Source organism: Lucilia sericata, unplaced genomic scaffold (assembly GCF_015586225.1).
Source record: "Lucilia sericata isolate MDLA Ls3-8-SP2 unplaced genomic scaffold, ASM1558622v1 Contig000594F_arrow, whole genome shotgun sequence".
In the NCBI taxonomy this organism is placed as follows: domain Eukaryota; kingdom Metazoa; phylum Arthropoda; class Insecta; order Diptera; family Calliphoridae; genus Lucilia; species Lucilia sericata.
The window spans coordinates 170,072-194,916 of record NW_023994601.1 but is presented as its reverse complement, the minus strand read 5'-3'; the positions used below and the strand labels follow the sequence as shown (position 1 = coordinate 194,916).

General features: G+C 35.2%; 1 protein-coding gene across 3 annotated transcripts in view; it reads right to left on the bottom strand.

The window, feature by feature from the left end:
• Positions 1-11,085: 11,085 nt before the first annotated feature.
• LOC119606492 (homeobox protein araucan-like) overlaps positions 11,086-24,845 on the bottom strand; it is a 62,674-nt gene continuing 48,914 nt past the window's right edge. The window contains exons 3-7 of one of the 3 annotated variants that reach the window (XM_037960021.1): positions 23,860-23,975; positions 14,743-15,107; positions 13,534-14,659; positions 13,207-13,305; positions 11,086-11,925 (exon numbers count right to left, since the gene is read on the bottom strand). In XM_037960021.1, the coding sequence (XP_037815949.1) occupies positions 13,266-13,305; positions 13,534-14,659; positions 14,743-15,107; positions 23,860-23,975 (1,647 nt within the window). In that variant the 3' untranslated portion in view covers positions 11,086-11,925; positions 13,207-13,265. The remainder of the gene's footprint in view (positions 11,926-13,206; positions 13,306-13,533; positions 14,660-14,742; positions 15,108-23,859; positions 23,976-24,845) is intronic. The other 2 variants (XM_037960020.1, XM_037960022.1) reach the window with 2 other exon arrangements.

The following is a 24,845-nucleotide window of genomic DNA, read 5'->3' as shown; positions in this document are numbered from 1 at the left end:
TAAGTTTTTTTTTTGTAGCTTTTCCTTTTGTTTTGCTTTTGTAATTTATTTATTGCTTGTCGGTATTAAAAAAGACAAGACAAGAAGTACAAGTATTTGGAAGTTTTATTTTTTATTTTTTTCGTTTTCTTCTCCTTAAAAATTAAAACAAAAACACACAAAAAGTTAATAAATAAAATGTAAATCTTCTTATTTTAGAAATAGAAAAGATGCGGCAGAGGACATGACATTTGTACTCGTACCAAAAGAATCAGATTTTAATTTATTCACGGTTGTCATCATGTTAAAGTTTGTATTAGAAAGACTTACACAGAAAGACAGTTAGTCTTAATAAATTATTTGAAATTTATAGAGAAATTTTACTTTGATTTTTTTGCGCGTACTTATATTTGTTAGGAAAATATTTATTTTTACATATAAAATATCCGAGAAAGCTATTAGTAGTATCAGGCCTGTCACAGAATTCCATTCCGATCGAAAGTGGAATTATAACTTGTAAATAAATCGATAAGAACTTAACAACTTTAAACTATTGTCAATTCGACGTTGAAAATGTGAAGTGGTTTCATTCTGAAAAGGTTGTAATTTTCCTTTTTTGAAGAAGAAAATTAGGAAAGATAATTCCACTTTGGAATGGAATTCTGCGACAGACCTGTATATCAGTCTATTAATCTGGAAGTTTTGAAAATTGAATCTAGAATATTCAACCGTAGCAGCGCTTGCACCATGAAAACTTTTGAGCAATGTGGTATAGGATAGACCCAACTACTTTATCTTCTCTGAGTACCGACAGTGCATTAACAAAAATTTAAGCACAGAGAGATATCATTGATCGCATCTTCAAAAATCTTTCAGCTCCCAGTAACGTACACCAAAATGCCATCGTAGCAGCAGCTCGTTTTATTCCTAGCAGCGCCACTAACTAGGAAAGCACGAGACATTCAAAGTACCAAAACCGACGACTCACGTCTTGTCCGACTGAAGTCTGATATCAGCAGGTTGATAAATGAGGAAAAACGCAATAAATCGTGAGATGATTTAAAGATCTGCAACATAAGTTCAGGAGTTTGTAAATTGTAGTCTACATAAGTCAAAGTGCTTAACGTGAACACTTGCCGTGTTGGCCTTATTTCAAGGTGGTACTCTTACAACTACAGGGTAAGCTTATTGGACGACTCGCCACTCCCTTTTGTGCAATTTTTGTACATGGTTCTGCCGGTTCATGCACAAGCACTTTGCTCAAGTACACGAGCTATCTTATCTCAGAATATTGCTGCCCCGTTGCTTAACTTCCGAGATGATAAAACACCACTCCCGTTTACAACCACGCAGATGGCATGGCCTCTGTTGATTCGGCAACAGCATCTAGAGATGTAATCGGTAGACCGAAATACGAGTCCATAAAATAAGCCAAAGATATTGTTCTTACTCACAGACATTACACTGTGGTTAATCTGGTATGAACAGACTAAACCTTGAACACACCCGGGCAAGGAAAGAAATTTAAATGGTATAACTTGTATAAGATACCTTTCATCCATCACCATTCAATCCAGCACACTCTTTGAAAAAAACATCCGGCACACTCACTTTAAGTATACAGATGGGTAAGGCCCGCATACCCCTACATCCATCAGTAATCATATACATTTGACACTCACTCATTTCCAACGCTTAGTTCCACAGTAACTCCTCTGTGGGATATCTGTTGTGTCGGTTACATCACAGAACTTATCCCGAATTAAAGACCGTGTATTAGTCTTTTAACCAACATTCTCTTCCAGCGAGTTTGGGGTTAAACCACAGCCACCACGTGCACCACCACTAAGGTACCACTCTAATAGCCTGGACAAAGCAAAGTCTGAAACTCTTCTCTATGGGCCACCTGTTCTCATAGTACGAGATTATTGGGCTCCCTTGTTCAACCTCATGTCAAATCATTCCAAGGAAAGACCGAGGATACATTTGATCAGTAGCAGCTCTTTTCTCCGGGATTTTAATCACACCCAGATGGGGTATTTCATCAAAGTAACATGTCCCATGTAGTCTACAGTTCGATATCCCTCCAATCCGAAGAAGATGTATGAAAAGTTCTAATTAAGTTTCCTATCCTGAACATTAGTTGCGTTCTTTTCGCTAAACTTTTATTGTACACCTAAAGAGAAATGGCTTTCAACACAATATCCAGAAAACGAATACAGTCATTATAATACTTTAAGAAAAGAACGATACAGAGTCACAATCCTTTAGGCCGATATACCCCCTATTACTAAGCACGAAGTCAAAATAAAGTGTGTGGTGACGTCATATCCATAAAAAGTCCAACAGTTTAGTTTTGTGCGTGAAAGTACAGAAGCTTTGTGAAAAGACAAATCAGTGGTGTTAGAACTGACGAAGAACTTCCATACAGTGAGGTACGCCACACTTTTCTTAATTTTGGAAAAATACAGAATTTCTTCACGAAAAAGAATTTGGGGTATGGATAAAGAAATCTTGTTGGCCAGTAAGTGGTCAATTATTCTGCTTCAGCATGATCTAAATCGCTGAGAAATGCCTAGAGGAGAAATATTCCTAGATGTCCAAATGCTGCCTTACGGACTGTAACGCGGGCAAGTAACTTTTGATCTAATTCGCTGAGAAATGCCTAGAGGAGAAATATTCCTAAATGTCCAAATGCTGCCCTACGGAGTGTAACGCTTGCACGTAACTTCTAATCACCAACTACACGAGGAAACCAAGGTCCTTCCAGTCAAGGAACATAATATCATGCTGACTGAACAGTTCCTGCTGGAATGTCACTGCAAGAGTCATGGCAGCTTTAATATCACACAGTTTATTGCTCCTTCCAGGCTTCATCGTACTTCGTGTACGTTTTGAATCTCATTCATAGAGAAGCCATCAAGATCGCGGTTTTGTTATCGCATGAATGTCGTGTTTGATGTTTGTCCCACGCAGAAATAGGGAAAAATCTGCCACTTTGTCCTGGCTGGTCAGTTGGTTGAGGTTCCGTCGGTATCCACGTAGTAGCTGTAGTTTAAACTTAAATTCGCGGGAAGAGAATTTTTAGGTTAAAGGACTGATGCACGTTGTAGTCTAGAATTCATGATAAGTTCGGTGCTGTTGCCGAAGTCAACAGCTAGCTACCCCATAGAGGAGTGACTGTGACTGTTAGGGTTGGAAATGTGTTGGTGTTAAGTGTATATGATACACGTATACCTAGAGTGGTTTGGATGAATGAAAAGTGTGCTGCGTTGAATGATGATGGATGAAAAATATCTTATACAAGTGATACCATTGAATTTTCCTTCCTTGTCCAGGTATGTTCGGGAAAAACTCTGTTCATACCAGATTTACCACAATGTGTTTTCTGTGAGTAAAAACAAAGATTCGTGTTACGGTCTACCGAATAACGTCGGCGTGGTTGTTAACTGAAATGATGTTCTTGCATCTCGAAAGTTAAGCAACGGGGCAGCAATGTTCAAAGATGAGGCGTGTGTAAAATACACAAAGGGGCGTTGGTGAGTCGTCAAAGAAGCTCACCCAGTGATTGAAAAAGACCACCGTGAAATAAGGACAAGACGGCAGGTGTTCACGTAAAGCACTTCGACATTCATTTGGCACAACATATATCAGATTCGAATAAAAGTCTTAACTTATTTGTCCCGCAAAGACCGTCCCTAATATACCCAAGATGTGTTCAGGGTCCCCATGAAAAGAGAATTTTCAAGGCTTAAACATCAAAGCATAATCGCGGGATTAGAAATTGTAGAATTTCGTATATACATAATTCGATAACTAACCCATATACTTAGTTCTTCATAAAAAATCGTATACTTGTCGATTTAATTAATTTCTGAAAGTATTTAATTTACATGTTTTGTAAAATTCACATAATATGTTTTTTCTATTAAATTGATGAAAAATTCAACATGATTTTAATTATTCTTTCCTGTCCACTCTTAATTTGTCTGACTGCATATTTTATGATTAATAGTGAAAATGATATTTTGGCATGAAAGATGAATGAATGTTCATTATATTGTGTGATAAATAAATTTATATTTTTCGGTTTGCAATTGCAATTTATTGTCAATAACAAATAAAAAAAATCAATTTTTGATTTAATTTTACTTACATATGTATAGGTAAAAATGCTATAATGAATATTAAAATGCAAATACACACATTTACCTATTGTATATACTTACAAACAAAGCTACTTATTATATACATTATAGTAAGTATGTATATTATGTATATAAATAAGTGAACTAACTGTTCATTTGCTAATTATCCATCAGAGAATTAAAACGAAAAACGACGAAATGAATCAAACAGAGAAAAAAAAACTGTGAAAATGGGTAAAACGTGTAAACATCAAAATATAATTACCGACATGTTTGTCCTCTGAAAATTGGTCTGAATGTGTTCAATTGTCGTGTTAATTGTGTAAGTTTGTGTGTGTGTGTGTTTAAATGAGCAGACATTGCACATAGATATTTACTTATACATATACAAGTTCAAAAACAGCAACAACAACAACAACATTACCATAGACAGAGGCAAATGCGTGTTTGTTTGTAATTTCAACCCAAAAACCCAAAAGTTATACGTTGACCGACGACGAACCATCCAACCGAACAAATAAATAAACAAACACTTAACTATTGTTCAGCCACTCACTACTTTAGTCAGTCAGTCCATCAGTTTTTTTTTTTTGTTTTTGGTTTTATATAAATTGTTAAATTTGTGAACTATAATGACGACGATGATGAACTACTTGCATTATAAACCTTTATTTGAACACAGTTATATATTTTCTCACAGTATGCGAGGGTTTCTTGAAAATGAAACATTCTCGTAGTAGTTTGCCAATTTTCTAGCGAGCTCGTCTTCTAACTATAGTTTTTAGTTAAGGGAAGGAGATCTGAATGCTCAATACCATAGGGAATCTTGAATTCCCCACATTTAATATTGACGAAGGAAGAATGGAAGAAAAATAAACTAAAGTTACGGCGCAGGACTTCAATGCCGGCGATAAGTGTTGATCTACTCCCGAGTCAGGTGTCATCGACATCTTTCGATTGTAAGCAAACGGCTACTATGGATTTGTAGTCGGTGAGCGTTCCAGGACTACAACTTGTTATGCAAAAATTAAGATGAGAAAAAGGCGAGAGTTACGAGTCTGAATCCACAACTGATAACAATACATCAATCCTAATGAGAACAAGAATAAAGTAGAATGTAGATTGGAGGAAGTTAGTACCAGCAGAGGAGGAAGTTATACTAGAAGTTAACATCTGTCTATGTTCATTTCGTAGGACATATTAAACTTCCAGCCCTTTCTGACACAAAGACAGTTCGATCTGCCGAGGACATGAACAATGAAAACTGATCCAAGACGAAAAAATGTTCTCGGTCTTCCTAGTCAGCCTAGCCTAGTCATACCTCTCTCAAAAGGGTCAGAATCATATGAGTTAGAGAGGCGATTCCAAGGGAATAATTGAGAAGGCGAAAACGTCTGACAAATCAACTCTGAGGTAATGGGCGCTCCTTCTAACACAGAATGCTAGACGCTGAAAGAGGGAAAGAGGTGATATCTTATGCCAAAGTTGAAAAAAGAGATACCCGTATGATCTTAACTAGACCAGTAGGTATGGTAAGATTGGTAGACATGGTCAGCTGTAAAATAGTGGAACATGTAATTCATAATGGAATGAATGAACGCATACCGGAAATTCTAAGCTGCTAAAATGATATACGATTCACTGTAGAAGTGAAAGATCGCTGACATTCGGAATGATCCGAACAAGGTTTCAGTACATAAATCCTGTTAATATTCTACTTTTCTACAGGATTAATTTTATTAGGTTATGATTCCAACAAGTCCTAATACAAAATATCAATGTGTCAATGTGATCAGATAAGACATATTAGAGATCAGAAGAGCACCCCTCATCGATATATAAGGTCCAAAAAGTTCGGCCATCGCCAAAGGCGATCAAATGTTGGAATAAGTGTAAGACTAATTTCGCAATGTTTGGGATCTTACTAAAGGATAGTTGTCTGTTTAATTGTTCGAAGACAACTTCCTTTACGCGATAAGGGATCTACCCAGCAGAAATTCTGGGTAAAAGAGGAGATTCGTAATCTTGTAGGACTGCAAAAAAAAATCATAGTTATCTTAGTGAGTGAGTTAAATAACTTAAGACTTAAGCATTCTCGGTGCGACTATCTCTCATGTTAAAAGAAACAGCATGACTATAACCCCACACTCAATTATGACCCGAATTCCGTAAGGAACATAAGTCTTAAGAAGCATGACTGTAACGCCAATCTCCAGTTACACAAATGTCCCGAACTCTATAGCATTTGCTTCCTATGTAGGAGGTTCTAGTCAACTCAGTCATAGAACATTTCAAGGAACATTCTCTTCATCATGACGACTTGAACTGAAGTCATTATGGGGCCCAAGAATTGTAAAACACTGGAGCACTTTCTTTGCAGTTTGTCAGGCTTCCGTTGAAATTAAATAAAAATTTTTCCAGACATAACATTCCTCGCGAATACTGATTGGAAAATTCTTCGGAATTAAGTTCAGAAAACTGAATTTCTGAAAATCGGACGATAACATCATCATTGATTACTATATAAGGTTTTTCTTTTTACCACCAAACATTTTTTAAGATAAGGGGCGCACAACAGGCCTAATAGAGTCCTAGGTGTGTTTCTGCGGATTTGAGAAACCTTGGTTTCTCTAGGTGAATTATCAATCCACTCAGCCACATAAAGTAAAAAGTAATACAAAAATGAATTTCCATAGTATTATTCCATATACATCATGCTCACTCTCATTTTTATGCCCTGATCGTTCATTTGGTCACTTTTATTTTTATCATTATTTTACATCACTATTAAAAGCAACAACAACAGCAATTACAACAACAACAAAATACAACGAACAACAACCATAATAATGTTAATTAATGTCATTTAATTTGTATGAATTTTTCTTTTAGACTTCACACAAACACACACTCACACACATACATAAATACTTTTATTAATATTATTTTACATATTATATTTCTTTTGTTCTTGTTGTTGTCGTTTTTTTATTATTATTATTATATTAATATTAAAATGTGTAAAAAAAAGTAAAAAACAACCTGTGTTAACATATTTAACATGTTTTTGCTTTTTTTGTCAAGTAATTTAATTTTAATGATCGTCCTTTTTGTTGTTATTACTTTTGTACTCGTATTAGTTGTTTTAGTTGTTTTTTTCTTGGCTATTGTTGTATGTATTTAGTTGCTGTTATTAACCATTATTGTGGTTTTGTTGCATTAGTGTTTTGAACTAAATATATACTTATGTGTGTGTGAATGTCTGTCCGTCTACCATTTTTTTGTTCAAAATATCTAGTAAATAAAATATATTTTTAAAATAATTATATTTATTATAATTATATTTAAACATGATATAAACAAAACTATAACAAAATCTAATACGCGCATGAAAAAACATAAATTAACTTAAATTAATTTAATAAAAAATAAATAAATTTTCAATTACATATTTTTATTGCCTTTATTTTATTAATACATATTATGTACATATCATTTTTATTATATTTATTGGTTACACAGTGCTACACTGTAAAAAAAAATCTGATCCCAATTACTTTTGGAATTTAGCTTTTGTTGGCGTTATGAAGCTTTTTGCCAGAGTCCTGATATGGAATCCCAGTGGCGGAGAAATTCCGATTTTTCCCTAATGAATCTTTTGGAGATACCAAAGATTGCCAGACTATTTACTCTTTCATTGCCAGTGGGACCTTTATGGCCGGGTACCCAGTATGGCGTCAGATAATTGTATCTGCTCAGTTCATTTAGAGATCTTAAGTAGCCCGATACGACACGCGAAACTGATTTAATATGAAAGTAAAGCCTTGTTCTTGTCAGACATTATTTAATGTAAATGATAAATAACTGGTCTTTTGAAAATTTGGGCCACATATTCCCGCTCCAGTGTTGACCTTTATATCCCATCTGTAATCCATACTTGATCAGCATATTCCTGGCACCAAGTTAGCTAAGCCCATTAGTCCCTTTTAGGTAGAAAAACATGAAAGTCTCTATGTAGTCTCAGAACTGTTGATCCACATTCAAGAATGCAGATATATGGAACAATCATAAATACATTTATAATACTTATGAGTCCCACTTAGTCAAAAGATTTTAACCAGGTTAATTCTGGTAGATGGAGTACAAATTTACGCGCCTTATCCTTTATGAGGATGTGTAGTGGTGGGATGTGTAGAATAACATCAAGAGCATATATGGGATAACTTTTCATGGCCTCAGTTTTGGAGACACAAATGATCTATCTTTTTCCTATATACCAAGGCAGCGTATCTTAGTATGGTCTTTATTATAGTCCAGAACATCATTCTCGGTTTTAGGCCCCACATTCTAACAAAAAGTCTTTGACAAGCAAAATACCCAGATGGTTTCACAGTTTAGAGTCTTATTGAGAATGATGCATAGGTATTTAATATTATCCCAGTTTCAGAGATCTACGTCTTGTGAACGGTACGAGGATATTTTTTTGATGGATTGATTGTCAGTTATCTTTCATTGCACCATTTAAAAGTTAAATCAAGTGAATGCTGCATCACTTCTGATATAGTTTTGTCATCAGACTCGATTACAGATGTGATTAGATCATTAGCGTATTCGTATGTTGGGCAAGCCAGGTCGATAAGTTTTTCCAATAGGCTATAAATAATTAGGCTATAAATAAAGGCGTCCTAATAACATCCTCTAAAGGCCTAGATGGTTTTCAACATACAACATAGCGATGGTTCTGAATATACCGCAGAGCGTCCGGTTTTAATAAACTAGGGACTAGTGTACTGTCTATCGAAGAGTAAGTATATTAGCAACTGGTTATAGACAATGTTTGAATGTAGAATAGTTACTGCAAATCTTGGTATCAGCGTCCAAGTACAAGTGAACTATAACTGAAACTGAACTATGTTAGTTTTCAATAGGAGTCAACGGTGGCCTTTTACACATGTCTTAAAATGGTCGGACTGAAATGGGCACTTATTCACAAATAGACTAGACCTTTAGAAGCTCTGAACACTTTATTGCATCGATCCTAGATGATGACCATTTCTGGGATAAGAATATTTTAACGTCTATTCGTTTTAATATCAGAATTTTGTCAATTTCCTTGAATAAACTTCCTTATTGATCAGACAATGCAAGAACGATCATTATTGGCTGGGTCGCCTATCTGACAATACCTGGGTGCCTATGCATAAAGACTGATTAAAAGGGTGATGGCTCCCCTTCAAGAACAGGCATAAAATGTAAAATTATTTTCCACCTTCAGTGTGAATGCCTAGCTTTAGAAGTCAAGAAGAGTAGGCTGCTGGACAAATTCATTATATCCAATCTTGTCGATTTATCGGAGTCCAGTTTGAGATATCTCACTGTTACATACTACACATACCTAATTATTGTATTTTACGATATATCTGATGAATAGTGTGGCCTTGTCGAAATGAAATCCTTACGATTACAGTAGCTTTCAAAGGTTCCCAGAGAAGCCATGGTGACAAATTCGAAGAAAAATAATTAATGGAAAAACTGGTTCCATACGACGAGTGTCGTTTACATATAACCCTTTCACAAAGAATTAGTTACGAAGGCTTTAATTTCGAACAAAAGTAATTGGTTTCAACGTTAATGTAGAACTAGTACAGTCTGTAGTCCTGAGGGTTAGATGTGGGAAAAATTTCCCCCTTTACCTTCAAGAGATTGGTATACACAGAGGGAAAAGGAAATATACACGCCTGGTACCAAATTGACACCAAAGAGTTTATAATTTTTCAATAACATCAAATAACATCATGTCAAAGTATATACATACGTACGACAACACTATGTAATGTTGACAACAATTCGTTGTCGAAATCTAAATTTTATACAAATCCGTTGTCTAAATGTTAACAAAAGTGGTAAGCTCTCTATTGGCAACGGATTGTTTGTAAAAAATCTATTTTTTTTGTAATTTTAAACATACTGACTGGTGTGGGGTATCATATGGTCGGCCATGCCCGACTATACTTTCCTACGTCTTTTCACTAATTTAATTTTTTCTCCACCCCTCATAGAAAACAAAACTGACCAACATTTTTTAAACTAGTTTGGAAATTTTAGCAGTACTTCGTGTCTACTCTTTATACGCTCCACCACCGTCATTCCGTGTGTAACACTCAGAAATATTCACCTGAGACCCAAGAAAGTATATATATTCTTGGAATATATGAAATTCTGAGTCGATCTAGCTATGTCCGTCCGTCTGTCTGTATAAAAAATTCTAACGTTAACACGAAGCAGTTTGGTATTGAAAATCGGTTCACATCGGGAAAAGTTGTGAATCAAAATTGAAAAAATTGAGCTTTTTTTATACCAACCATCAAAAAAGATGGGGATATATTGATTTTGTCATTCCATTTGTAACACATCAAAATATTAGTCATAGACCCATAAAAGTATATATATTCTGGGTCCTTATTAAATTCTAAAACGATCTAGCCATGTCCGTCCGTCTATCTGTTGAAAACTCAATAGAGTCCGAACGGAATGAGCTAGAGGGTTGAAAATTTCCACAAATATTCTCAATAAGTTAAGGTTTGTTTGTTATTGATATTTGGCGATATCGGTCCACATTGTCCACTTGGATAACCCCCATACGAGTGGACACCCGGAAAACAGCTTTAACGGGCATATCTGTTTTAAAAGTTCGAGTATAACGATGAAACTCGACAAAAATAAGTTCCATATGAGACAAAATCTTCCTACCAAATTTTATGAGGATCGGCCCATAATTGACCCTACCCCCCATATAAGGACCCTTTTAGAAAATTACTTTAACGCTCATTACTGGCTTAAACAATACTTACGAGTATAGCGATGTAAATAACCAAATACTTACCCTAACGATTGAGTTATTAAAAAAACAACAAGCAACAACTTCATTTGTTAAATAATTTTCAATTGATTGGTTTTATTGATTCATTAATTAAATTAAGTTATAATTAAGATATTTAAGTTAGTTTTTTTTCTGCTTCACACTTTTTTTATCGTTTTATAATTCTAATTAATTTCAAATTAAATACGTTTAATTGGTATGATGTTGCCAACATAATTATACTTAAATAGATTCATCATATTTATGTACATGTAATTGTTTGCCGTATGTAATTATTTATGTATATTTTAATTATGTATAGGTTTTATAACTATTTTGCACATGTGTTTTTTTAAGTTTTATATTTAAAGTGATTTTACATATTTGTTTAAATTTAATTATTGCATAAACTGTACAAAATGAAAAATGTTTACAAAACTAATACAAATACACACACACACACAAATCAATAGCAAAAATTATAATAAAATAAAACAAATTAGGAATTTATCACAGTAATAAATTTACTTAATGCTAATTTACACACATGTATGAAAACATATGTACATATGTATGTATTTATACATTGTTATGTTTGTATGTATGCATCTGTGTGTGTTTATGTAATGATATCCATGTATGTATTTAGTTTGTAAACGCTTATGTGTAAAATGTTTTCCTAGACTTTTAAAGATTTTTTGAATTTGTTATTATAAAAAATCTATTTTCTCTTTTATTATTTAATCTGAGATTAGAGACGAAACATTTATTTAAGACTTAACAACTATTTTTAACTTAACTTAAACTAGAGATTAAAAGGATCTAAAATAAAGTATTTTTATAAGAAGTATACATATATTTATTTGCACTTAACCCCTTATTTTCTATTTTTTAGAAAATTTACTTTTGAAAGTAAATAGTTTTTTTTTTGGGAAACTGCTGGAAAGAAAAGAACAGAAAAATTTCCATTAAAATCGATAACTTTTTTGGTGGCTAAAGATAACACCGGCCAACAAAATTTGAAAAAAAGTTAAAGCACAGAGACCAAAGGATTGAGGTTACACTGAATCAGAATCTGATCCCCGGGTTTCTTTTCATCACAGAAGGTTTTTCAGATATCCTGCTTTTGTCCATATTTAAGACGAATTAACAGATATCTGGAGTCATTAGAAAAATTTTAGCAGACATCGACTGTACTATCGGTAAGTATCCAGACTATATACACTTTATAGGGTCGGAAAGTTATAGACAAACTTACCCTGAACTGTTACACAGGCATCGACTGCACTATCGGTAAGGATCCAGACTACATACACTTTATAGTGTCGGAAAGTTATAGACAAACTTATTCTGAACTATTATAGGCTTTTCTGTCCTATGAGGTATATACATTCCGGTCCCTATAGATAGTGGAGTCGATTAAGTCATACCCTTCTGTCTGTCTGCCAGTATCTATGTTAAAGATGTTCCCAACTTGAAAATTCTTGACTAGGTTTTTCGTAAACTATATCAGATATTCCAAACATTATCATAAGCCTTTTCTTTCCTTCAGAGATTAACAGGGATTGAAAACTATTAGAATCGGTTCAAAATTTCATATATGTAGCTCCCATATACTGCCAGAAAATTAATATATTGTTAATAAGTCCCTTTAGAATTTGCACATATAGCATCAATACAAATTACCAACTAAAACCTGCATCGGTCCATAATTGACCATGGCTTCTATATAAGATCCAAGTTTTGAAAATCATTTATACGAACATAATTCATTATTAACACAAACATACACAAACTATCTTACGAATCGGCCCATAATAGCTTAGATATAAAGTCCACTTCCGAAAATCCAGGATCCAGACTATATAAACTTTATAGGATCAGAAAATTATAGACAAATTTAATCTCATGAAGTTTGGGGATATAGAAATCATTTGTGCTCAAAGTTTCTTCTAATTAATAGGTTTCCGGTATAAAATCATACTGCAAAGTTTAGTGAAAATCCATCCATTTGTCCCTAGGCCCCATAAAAGATCCCTTTCAAAAAATCATTTTAAACGTTGACATAATAATTGACGCGATAAAATTCAACATAAAAGCATAGTTTGATAACCTTAATACCACATTATTTTGAGAATCCGCCGATAATTGACTCTAGTCCCCTCATAAGGCCTCTTTAAACGTTTCAGTATTAGTATTTTTTATTATATTCGTACTAACCTTTTATAAAACATTTGCTCCAAATATGAAATCCAAGCTTCCGTTAAATTTTTCATTTCTTAAACTGGTGGTACAAATCCAGCTCCTGATAATTGTTGACTGTAAGGAAACAAACAGAAATTGGTCTCAATTAGCAATTGCAATCAACTAAAGATTATGTGTACAAGAAAAAACGGTCAGAGAGGAAACATCCATGAGAACAACCGAAATTCTGTATTAAGTGAAGGAACTTAATTGTGGTTTAGCTAATCTGTAAACCGAACAATGGACTTTATAAGTCCTTCCCGTATGTTTAATTCTTAAAACTTCATTTACTCATCAACTTACCTTTTAAAAATCGATTTATACGGTTGCTCTTGATCTTGATGGGAGGAACCGGAACTACAACTACTGCCACTAGAATTTTCATCTCTCGGCGAGTAATCATAGGAGCGTGAATAGGCCAAATTATAGGGATTATTATTGCTGTGGCTATTGATGTGATGGTGGTGGTGGCTGTTGCTGGTGGTGATGGAGTTGTTGATGTTGTGGCAGGTAGCGGTCATATGGGCTTGCGTAGCGGTAAGTAGTAGATTCGTGGCCAATTGTACGTTCGGTACTTTCATATTCGGTGGAGTTTGGGGTGGAGTATCGGGTTGGGCTTCGGGAAACCCCATCCCCCGTTGCAGAGGATTCGAGGATTGTGGATGCTGCTGCGACTGTTGATGATGATGCTGCTGCTGTTGCTGGGTAAGATGAGAGTTTGGGACTGTGGTTGTTAAGGAGGCTGCTGCCGCCGCTGCTGTAATAGGCGGAGTGGTGGGGGTAAGCTGCTGAGAATTGTTGCTGGTGTGTTGATGATTGTTGTGACTGCTGGTTTGGGAGTTGTTGCTGTTGTTGTTGTAGGCTGTGATATTGTTGGTAGCCATAACTCCTAGAAAATTCTCGTAAGCTGTAGAGGGCCCCCGTGTATAAGGATTTATGTTGTAATTTCCACTCATCATATTGCTGCTGTTGCTGTTGTTGTTGCTGCTGCTGTTGGGTAGTAAACTGCTCATTTGCTGCAGCTGCTGCATGGGATGCTGGTGATGTTGCTGCTGCCGCTGCTGTTGTTGGGCCATGAAAGCTGCCGAGTGTGGTGGTGGTGTTTTGCTGGCGACTGTGTCGGCTAAACTCCAGATTTTCGGCTTGCTGGCTGGAATTGGTACGCCACAGTCCCGGCTCATGGGGTTTTTTGACTCGCTATCATGTTTATTACCCACTAAACTTTCAGCGGCCGCATGAGCATAACCCGAGGAAAACATCGATTGCTGATGTTGATAATAAGCAGGATGTTGATGATGATAGGGATGATAACCATGCGGATGACTAGAGCCATGATAACCAGAACCGGCAAAATTTAAACTCATTCTTAAATCTCCCGGATGATTGGGATTTTTGAGATGATCATCTTCATCAGACTTGTCTAGATCTGCTTAGAAATTAAATTTAAAAACAAAATGATTTCAAAATTAATTTCAATCATTTAACTTAAGCACTAAATAATCTTAAACTGACCTTTTCTGCCTGACAAATTCATTTGGCCCATTTGTGAATTTCCGCCATGCATCTGTGACGCTTTGCCATCATCCATATCCTTGTCATCTTTATCATCATCCGAATTCATGCCATCGTCATCATCATCCGTACGATTCTTTGGCTCCCAAGTCATTTTATTCTCCTTTTTCAAACGTCTTCTGGCATTGGCAAACCACGTCGACACTTGTGTCAAAGTCATTTTCGTTATAATGGCCAACATAATCTTTTCACCCTTCGTGGGGTAGGGATTCTTTTTGTGTTCATTTAGCCAGGCTTTCAAGGTGGCAGTTGATTCTCGGGTAGCATTTTTGCGTCTAGCAGCCAAATCGTAAGAGGCACCATAACTGCAACGAAAAAAAAGGAAACAAAAATATTTTATTAAAGATTTATTTTAAAGTTACGAATTGCATATTAAATCTCAGCAAAAATATTCAAGTGTTTAAACTACATCCTTTAAATCCCAACAGCAGCAGCAAGTTTTTATCTTGCTGCTGCTGCTGCTTTAGTTTTTCAATGAACCTCATTTTGGTTTAATTTTTTTTTCAAAAATTCTTGTTGTTTCTTTTTATTGTTGGTTATTCTCTGTGGTTTTTTAATTTAATCGCTGGATTTTTTCATGAGATTTTTTTTTATAGTCGCTAGAAAGACCGCAGTATGTGCACAGAATTTAACATTCTTGTTAAAAGATGTTATTTGCTGTTGCTGTTTTATTTTTCCGTTGTTTTAGCAAGGTTTTTTTGCGCTTTTTTTTATTTGTTGTTGGCTTATAGAGTGCTAACGTTGTTGGGTTATCACTACAACTTTAGCAAGGACGTTGGCCAGCAGTGTTGGCTGGTTATTATGCGTTTTGGGTTTTAATAATATTTCTCTAGCTGCTTTAGTTTTTTTTGTTGTTGTTGTTCATACTTTATAAAAAAATGCATTTTAAAATGGTTGTGTTGTTTGCTAGACTTTATCTTTATGAAATAAACATTGTTGCAAGAATTTTAATTTTATTTTTTAATAGTATGTTGAAAAAAAGAAATCTGTATTACGATGCTCTTTATACTTTAAGAATTTTAAAATTAAGCTTTAAAAGAATTTAATTCGTGTGTTAAATGGAGCGTATGTTTAATATTTAATATAAAAAATAGCAGACAATAATCATACGCCAGGGTATACAGCAACTAACTAAAAAAGCAGAAGTCAACTTCTTATTAATAATTGAGTTTCTCATGAACTAAAGGAGCTATCGTTACGAAATTTCACATAGTCCAAGCCGAGACTTTCATCTCGCTTTTATTGAGCGCTAGTAGCTTTTGGTAGTTTTTCTCTTCGATATCATTATATAACGCTTTGTTTCTTTAAGTTCTGAAATGACTTCACAGTGGCGATCAACCATGAAACACACTATGCCTTAGCATATTCTTCGGAATACCAAAAAGAGGCTCTGGGTCGTTAAATTAGCAACGAGCTGACCCTATTTGCACTCAGCACGCCCATGGCCAATTATCCACAACAATTTCAATGGGTTGTGTCCATTTAATTAATTCAATGAAGCTATATAGCCTAAGACCTTGAATGATGCTCGGCTATCCTGGCCAAATGACTGTATGGCTTGGCTGGTCAAATGACTGATATGCAACTTGATAAGAATATGCAACTTGAAATGTGTAAAATAGCGTCAATGACATGTGTGGAACATGTTCTCATAGCACTAATTATGGAGACACATTGTGCAGAGAGGCCCGAGTTTTGACCTGGTCTGCCATTTGCTACCAAGAGAAGCGGCGTAATCAGATGTTTGATTTAGGAGCGAGGACAGAGGACTAAAAATCTTCGAATGCCCACGATGCATCAATTCATCTAGGATTTCTATTAGGTACTGTGAATAATACTTGATGATGATCGGTTTTAATAATGTGTCAGCTGTATTAGTCTACGATTAGACCATGTTTGTTGGAATATTTAAGGTAAAAAAGCACACAAGTTTTCCAGTCCCTCATCTTTGTATTGCAATCCCGGGCTAATGAGGTGCTACCAGTACCTCTAATCTGCCGGGACTATTAACTGGTGATGTCACTTCACTCCTCGGCTAGTCCTTGGTATGATTTGACATGGGGTCTAACCAGAGAACCACATAATCTGGTACTACGGGTGACTAGTTGCGCGCAGGACTTGTCCTCAGTTGGTTGAAGTTCCTTCGGGATCCACGTAGTGGCTGTGGTTTAAACCCAAATTCGCGGAAAGGGACAGTTGGTTTGATTTGAATCACGGTGAAGTAATATCTTTTGAAGATAAGTTTCTCTTATTGTCGTTAAGACCAGTACAAACCACAGGGTAGGCTGTGGAATAAAATGTTGGGAATGAGTTGATAATGCAATGATTGATCATTAAAATGATGTATCTAATGGAAGAGATGAAAGTGTCGTAAGAGATTTAAGTGTCGGAAGAGACCGAAGTGCCGGAAGAGACGGAAGTGTCGAAAGAGACGGAAATGTTGGAGATGGATGGAGTGAGAAGGTTGATTGATAGTTTTTGAACGGTTTGGAGATGATGTTTTATCGGCAATTTTCCTTCATGGTTGGGGGTGTTTGGAATTTATTCTAATCATGCTTAACAGAAAGCAGAAGGTTCTAATGGCCACTGAAATAAGTCTTGTCAAGTTATTATGGAGTCCGTGATACGGTCTGCCAATTTGTCCCTAGTTGCTGTTGCCGAATAAACAGAGCTTTGTGATGTGGTTGTGTGAGTGATGGATGTTAATACTACATGCGCGGATCGTTAGAGGATGGGGATGCTGATCTATCTCGGTATTGATCCAGAGATTATAGATTCAATGGGTGCGATGTTGGGGTCTTCGTTGTCCTCTCTCTTTCGATTCTGGTACTTTTCAGCCTGTCGAGGTAGCTTGCTACCTGTCTTTCCGCAAGGTGATCACTTGGCCAGAGATTAGATAGCTCGAGCTCTTCAGCAAAATGCACGTATACTGGGCCGGACATTCCGTATACGAGAATTGTGATGATCAAATTTATCCCCTTTCCTTGGAATGATTCGACATGGGGTAATCAGAGCGCCAGATAATCTAGTACTACTGGTGGCCAGTCAGTTGGTTCAGGCTGTGGTTTCACACACAATATTATGGGGTGAGAATGTTGGTTAAAGTACTGATATATCAAACTGGAATATTTATCTGTATTCTTCCTCCGGTGCTGTTGCCATCTCAAGAGATGATACTGGGTGATGTGGCAGGACAACTTATCCCGCATTTTTAAACCCGTTTAGTATCTCTTAATCTTCGCGTAGTTGGGCGCCAGTATAGGTAGAGGAATTGTTGCCTGTTAGTTGTCTATCATTCCATAGATCAGTGTTTATGATCTGAGAATGGAATAGATGTAAGTTGGTGAAAAATCGGGAAAGACTCCTTAAACGGCGGTAGACTATTACTGATTTACCGTTTACTTCAGAGAAGTTCTAGAGCCTTCTGATGTGGTTGTGCTACTGAGGGACGAGAAATCTGTCTGAGCGGATCATTAGAGGATTGGCTCGCTACGGCATCGCTCATGACATACCTGATTGTCCATCTCGGTCTTACACCGAGATTATGGATTTATCGGGTGCGTTTGTTGGGGTTTCGTTACTCCTCTCTTTTTATCCGACTGCCACTTTTCCGGTTGCCGGGGTAATCACTTGGCAATGGATTAGTGAGTTCTAGTACTTGAGCAAAATGCTTGTACATTGTTCACGTAATGTACTTCAAGATCTTGATCTATTTTCTTAGCCTGAACATAATATCAATGACCTACGCCGAATTTTCCCATACGTGATAGAAAAAGCATTCGAAACACTCGATATCGAAATTATGTACTAGATATCTTATTCGATATCGGATGTCTTCATCTCGTTAACGTATCGGTAATTCGACTCATGTTTTCTGACCAATTAAATATTCGCAGCGACTATCTTCTAATTGCTCTATTTCATCGTAATTAAAAACTTCCATATGTTTTGTTTAACGTATAATTGATTTGATATACTTCTAACAGTTTATAACTCATACGCCTCCTAATCTTGTTACATACCAATAACTTCCTAAAAACTTGTTTTGTTCACAACTCTTATGAAAACCAAACATTAAACTAAAATACTTAACATTCAATTTAAAATAATTTTGAAAAACTCTTAAAATAATAATTATAGAGAAATAAACATTTTTGTTCAACTTAAAAGCTAACAAAAGTTTATGTCTTAATCTTAAGCATTAAGCGTTTATTATAAACATGGTAGGCAGATTGTGATTTGAAGCAAAAAGCAAAATTAAAAAAAAAAATGGAAAATTTTAAAACTTAAAAACCACCTCCATTTGCTTTTACAAAAGAAACAAAAAGAAAAAAACAAACATTGCATGTGTGACAAACATTTGTAAGAAATGAATGTGAATCAGTTGAGTGATTGAATGAATGAATGAACCAACGAATGAGTGAGTGAACGAGTTAATAGCTCAGTTCTCTTCTTTTATTTTGCATTATGGCAGTTGTTAAGCTACTGTTGCACGAATCTAAGCTATGCATATTGTTGTTTTTGTTATTTCAACACTATAATTTGCTTATGAAGCAGACTAAAACAATAACAACAACAGCAGTAATAAATAAAACAACGACAGACTGACTGCACATACACAACCTAAAGTGGGTGGCAATTGTAAAGAATTATAAAAACAAAACAACAACAAAAAACTGCCATATTGAAACAAAACTAAAATCTCTATAACAAAAACTAAAAAATAAAATTGTACCAGTCTAAAGTTTTTAAACTGTGTAATCTTGTTAACAAATCAAATACTTGTTCACACACAACTCACAACACAAAAACAAGAGCAAAGGCGTCTAGATCCCAAAGTACACACAGCAACAATTTCAACAAATTACAAAAATAACAATTATATAGCCAGTACAGTAGGGGTAAAATAATAGTAGGTTTTGTTTATAGTAGCAGTTGTTGGAAAATATAAAAATCTTTTAAAATTAAACAAAACTCATGAACAAAAACAACAAAATATATGGATTTTTTTTTTGCACAAATTAACTGAAAACCTATAATTATTTTCAATATGTTTTTTATAGATTTTGTTCCCTGTATTTAAAGAGCATGAATTAGTGTTCGCGGTTTTTAAGCTGTTGTCTGATGGTTGAAAATTGTACTAAAGATACGCATTAGTTTTGTTAACATTATAAATAATTAAATTAAACAATAGCCATGACAAAACCAATACATACATACATAACTACACTTGTTTACAACTGGCTAAAGGTATAATCACATTGATGAAATATTTGTTGGAAAGGGTGTAATGGTATCCTTTGAATATATAAGGTTTCAAAGTCAGGTAAAATGTAAATCCAGTCTGTAGCAATAAGATATCTCAATATATCGTCTAGTCTGAACTCAGATAATTCATCAAGGCCGGATATATTTCATTTATTTGCAGGAAATCTATTTCTCTTGACTTCTAAAGAAGAGCATTCGCAAAGAAAGTTTCAGAGTTATCTCTGTTATTGTAATTGCCACAACATTCATTAAAAGGGAAGATGTAAGTCGACTTATTATTTCCAGCAACCTCGATATATGTATCCTGTATATTTCGGGAACAAGTTGAAAGAAGAACACATTTACTTAGCCTCTCTACATGAGCATGTCCATAGCATTCAATCTATGTTTAATCTTTTGAGGAAAGAGCCAGAAGATAGTACTTTTAACAAATCGCGAGGGCGAACAGTGGTCGAAATACGCAATCTGGCGTCAATAAATTTCAAACTGTAACAAACAAAGCAATTGGATTACTTTTACATTTCCAGCATTATGAATGAAATTTTCTTAGAATCTTTAGGTTATGTTAGGCTGATAGAATGATCATCAAATGGAACAAATACTCCTTGGCCATTATTGGGCAAATGTTCGTTGGTAAAAAGAGAAACCTTAGTATTCACTGCATGTATTATCGACCGATGTTCAGAAACTCAGTTTCCTCGATGTACTTCCTAAGATTTTTCCAATGAGTGTTCGTGAGAGATGTTATATCCGGAATAATATCACTCCCAAGATATTTGGATCTAATTTCGTCGAAAGCCTGACAATGGCAAAGAAAGTGCTACAGAGTTTCAATGTCCTCTCTACATGCTTTACATTCGTCGAAGACCACACGTCCCATTGCCGGAATCCTCTTTAACCACTCAGAATACGTACCATCATACTACCTCGGACTTGCTCGTTAAGGTGTGGTTCTAGCCGCCGTTTAATTATTCCAAGAGGCCTTATGGGTTTCTCTCTCACTTTTAATTCTGCCCTCGTTGCTTCAAATGGTTTTACGTTCGTCAAATTAACTACCTCGGGCTCCCTTCCCTTTAAAGCTATTACATTCACTCTTTCGTTGCCGACTACTCCAGAGTGGCTGGTAACCATATGATATAAACCTTACCACTGTGAGAGTATTCGGTTAGAACCAATACGGAATAAGATATAATTGACATCTGGCTGTCGGTAAATATGTACGCATTCTGTTATAGCTTGGACTTCTGCTTAGAAGCTATTCTTGTGATTTGGTAGGTTAGGTTAGGTTGATAGGAGGTTGTATAGTACACCAAACCCGAAGAAATACACCTAGGCCACTATCGGGTCTGTTGAGCGCTCCTTTTTTTGAAAAAAAAAATTGTTCAGTGAGTATATTATTACCCAATGTTCCTGGAGGTAATTTCTAAGAATTTTCTAGTCAGTGTTAGTCAGGAATGTTATTTCCGGAATAACATCACTTCCAAGATACTTGGATCTAACCACGACGAATGCTTGACAGTGGCACAGTAAGTGCTCTAGAGTTTCACTGTCCTCTCCACATTCTCTACATTCGTTGAATCCGCACGACCAATTTTGTATAAATGTGCTCGTAATCCTGTGTAACCACTCAGAATACGTACCCTTAATACTCACTTGAGACTTGCTCATTTTGAGGAGATTTCTCGTCTTGTTCTCATCAGTGCCATCTTTGTGGTTATACCCACCGTTTCATTATTCCAAGAGGCCTTATGGGATTCTCTTACCCATATTTTTAATGCAGCTTTTGTTGCGTCGAATGTTTTGCGTTCGTCAGGTTAACTACCTCGAGCTATTTCATTCGCTGTTTCGTTGTCAACTACTCCCGAATTGCCTGGTACCCATACGATATAAACCTTACCTATGAGAAAGTATTCAGTTAAAGCTTTCTTATAATCCAATACGGTCTTAGATTTAATTCTATGTGATTTGGTGTTTCTGACTCTTCAGGTCCACTTTCTCCCCCAATTTAGAGCCATCCGTGTAGCAACGGATTCCTAATGTTCAGCTTGGCCAAGAAATTCTATCTGGAATTAGTGTTTCAAAGTTTCCGACATATTATGTGTCTGGTATGCGATCAGACACGTCCAATGATTGTGTATAGTCTTCTAATGTGTCCAGTATACATTGATGACCGCTTTTGGCCAGTGTGCCTAAAGTTATGAGCCGTTTGGCTATATGTTCCGCCTCATATCTTATATACAGCCTAAATGGGTGAAATATCTAGCAACGTTTCCAGAGCCTTAGTTGATGTAGTATTCATGGAACCACTTATAACCAAGCAGCATGTGTGCTCCCTGTAGTAGTATCAGTTTACACATTCTGTCCAAAGAAGTCCACCAGATTATTGAAGCATAAGCTAGAATTGTTCTAATTACACTTTTATAAAACCAATGTGTCAAAGTAGGACTAGGGCCCCATTTCATGTTTATGGTTCTCCTACATAGCGCCCAGCACCTATGTACCTTGTTGATCATATCCTCTATGTGGTGTCTCCATATAAATTTCCGGTACTTAACTCTGTCTGTCACCAGTATCTATTTGTCCAGGAAACAGGGTTTAATCTACTTAGAAATTTTTGACTTTCTTGAGCAAAGATTGAAACCTCTCAGTTGAGCCCAGCTCAATGAGGTATTTAGAGCCTCTTCAGCTCTTTCACGCAAGTAATTTGGATCCCTTCCCCTTAGAAGTATTACGACATCGTCTGTATAGCAGTCCTTTTCAGTTTGGAGGCTATTACTCCTGGTTACCCAGAGTAAAGGCGACAATATGCCACCCTGATATGTATGTATATCGTACATTTATCCATCTGTTCATTAGCATGTAGTTGATCCAATTTCGCAGCACCTGGTCAACATAAAACTGGTCTAAGGATTGCATAAAAGTATTAGTGTGCACGTTATTGAAGGAGACTTCGATGTCTATGCATAACGCCAGTGTATGCAGTTTGCTATCGAAGGTTTCACCTATATAATGGACAACTTCGTTTAACGCGTTTTAAACCAATCCGCCTCTTTACTTAAGCAAGTGGGCGTGGCTTTTTCAACTAAAATTCATTTCTAATACAAAGAATACAACTTCATCAAAAAGTGAGAATGAGAAATTACATTTTAATATTATGTAATTTATATCAAATTGGGCGAAATAAATATATAGGCGTGGCACCTGCTACAAATATAAAAAGTTATGATTGAATGTTTTTAAATTTGTAATTGTCTAATGGAGTTTTTTGTTCAACAATATCACTAAATATTGAGATCATATAGTGCCTGAAACCCCTTAGTGTTATTCGTAAGACTTAGAGTGATGTAGTTTAGCAATAAAATTTACTATATATTACTATGTAGCTTTAAATAACTTTTGTCAAGTGCATTTATATGAATTTATTATGATTTTATAACATCCTAATAAAACTTATATTTAAATAGCAGTTCTTGTGAAACAAACACTATAAACTTGACACGCACGCAGTATTTGTTGAGGTAAATTTTCCATCACTTTGGTTAGGGAGTCGTACATGCTATGCTGTAAATTATAAAATTATTTTTGAAAGTAATTATAGGTGATTATTTCCGCTGGCATTGTAAATAAATGAAATATTTTGCTCTTTTATATATAGATTTTCACAGGTATAGAAAAATAAAGAGGTAGTAGAGGTATGTGCGGAAGACACAGGGGCATATAGTGATTAATGTCTCTACTGTGAATCGAAAGCCTTTGTTAAACTTATAAAATCAACATCTCAAAACTTACCCATAGGCAGACATAGGATCATATGAATAATAACCCGTGGTAGGTTGTAAACCAGCCGAAGTCCAGGCAGTCATATCAGTACCCCCAGTAGAATCTTTTAAACCATAAGGATTACTCTAAAAAGATAGAAAAGACAAAATCACAAATAAAATTAATATTTATAAATTTTAAATTTATTAATTGTTTAATTAAAGCAAAAATCATCTTTAAATCAATTTAATGCTCTTATAAACTGACACATAAAATTTATTTATAAAATATTTAAACAAAACATGTGTTTAATTTTTAAAAGCCATAAAAAACTGATATTTTCCCACAGTATTTAAACGGTCAGAAATGACAAGAGCAACAACAGCAACAACAGCAACAACAACAACTAATCTATACATATTTATTAATATGATTTTTACAACAACATTAACATTCAATAGTTTTATTTATTTGTCACAAAAATTTTGTAAAACATGTTGTTTAACTCGTACTTATAAAAATTCAACAAATTATAAAACATTCAATACAATTTCCATTTCCAGCCTAAACAAGTCGTTCCGTCTGTCCGTCTGTCTGACGACCACAATAGTCAACTATATTTTGCTATATGGTCGCAACTGGAATACATTCAATACCTCTAGCTAAATAGATGGACGTATGTATTGTTAGTTAACAGATCTCAGAATACAAATATAAAACAATAAAAAAAAAGTTGCTTAAATAACTCTACTATAAACAGCTTGACTAGAATAATAAATAAATTTATAAATAAAATAGTTCATCTTCTTCCTCTTCTAAGTTATAAATCTGTTGTATTCAGGGGTTTGGTCTTCTTTTGGCTTCAGCTCATCTTTGGTAAAATACTAACAAAACAACAATGGTGGAAAAAATTGTTAACAACTACAATAACATTATATGATTATGGCGTTTGAAAGAGTTCCAACAACAACAATAATAACAAATTTAACTAGCAACAACAAATGTATTTTTAATTG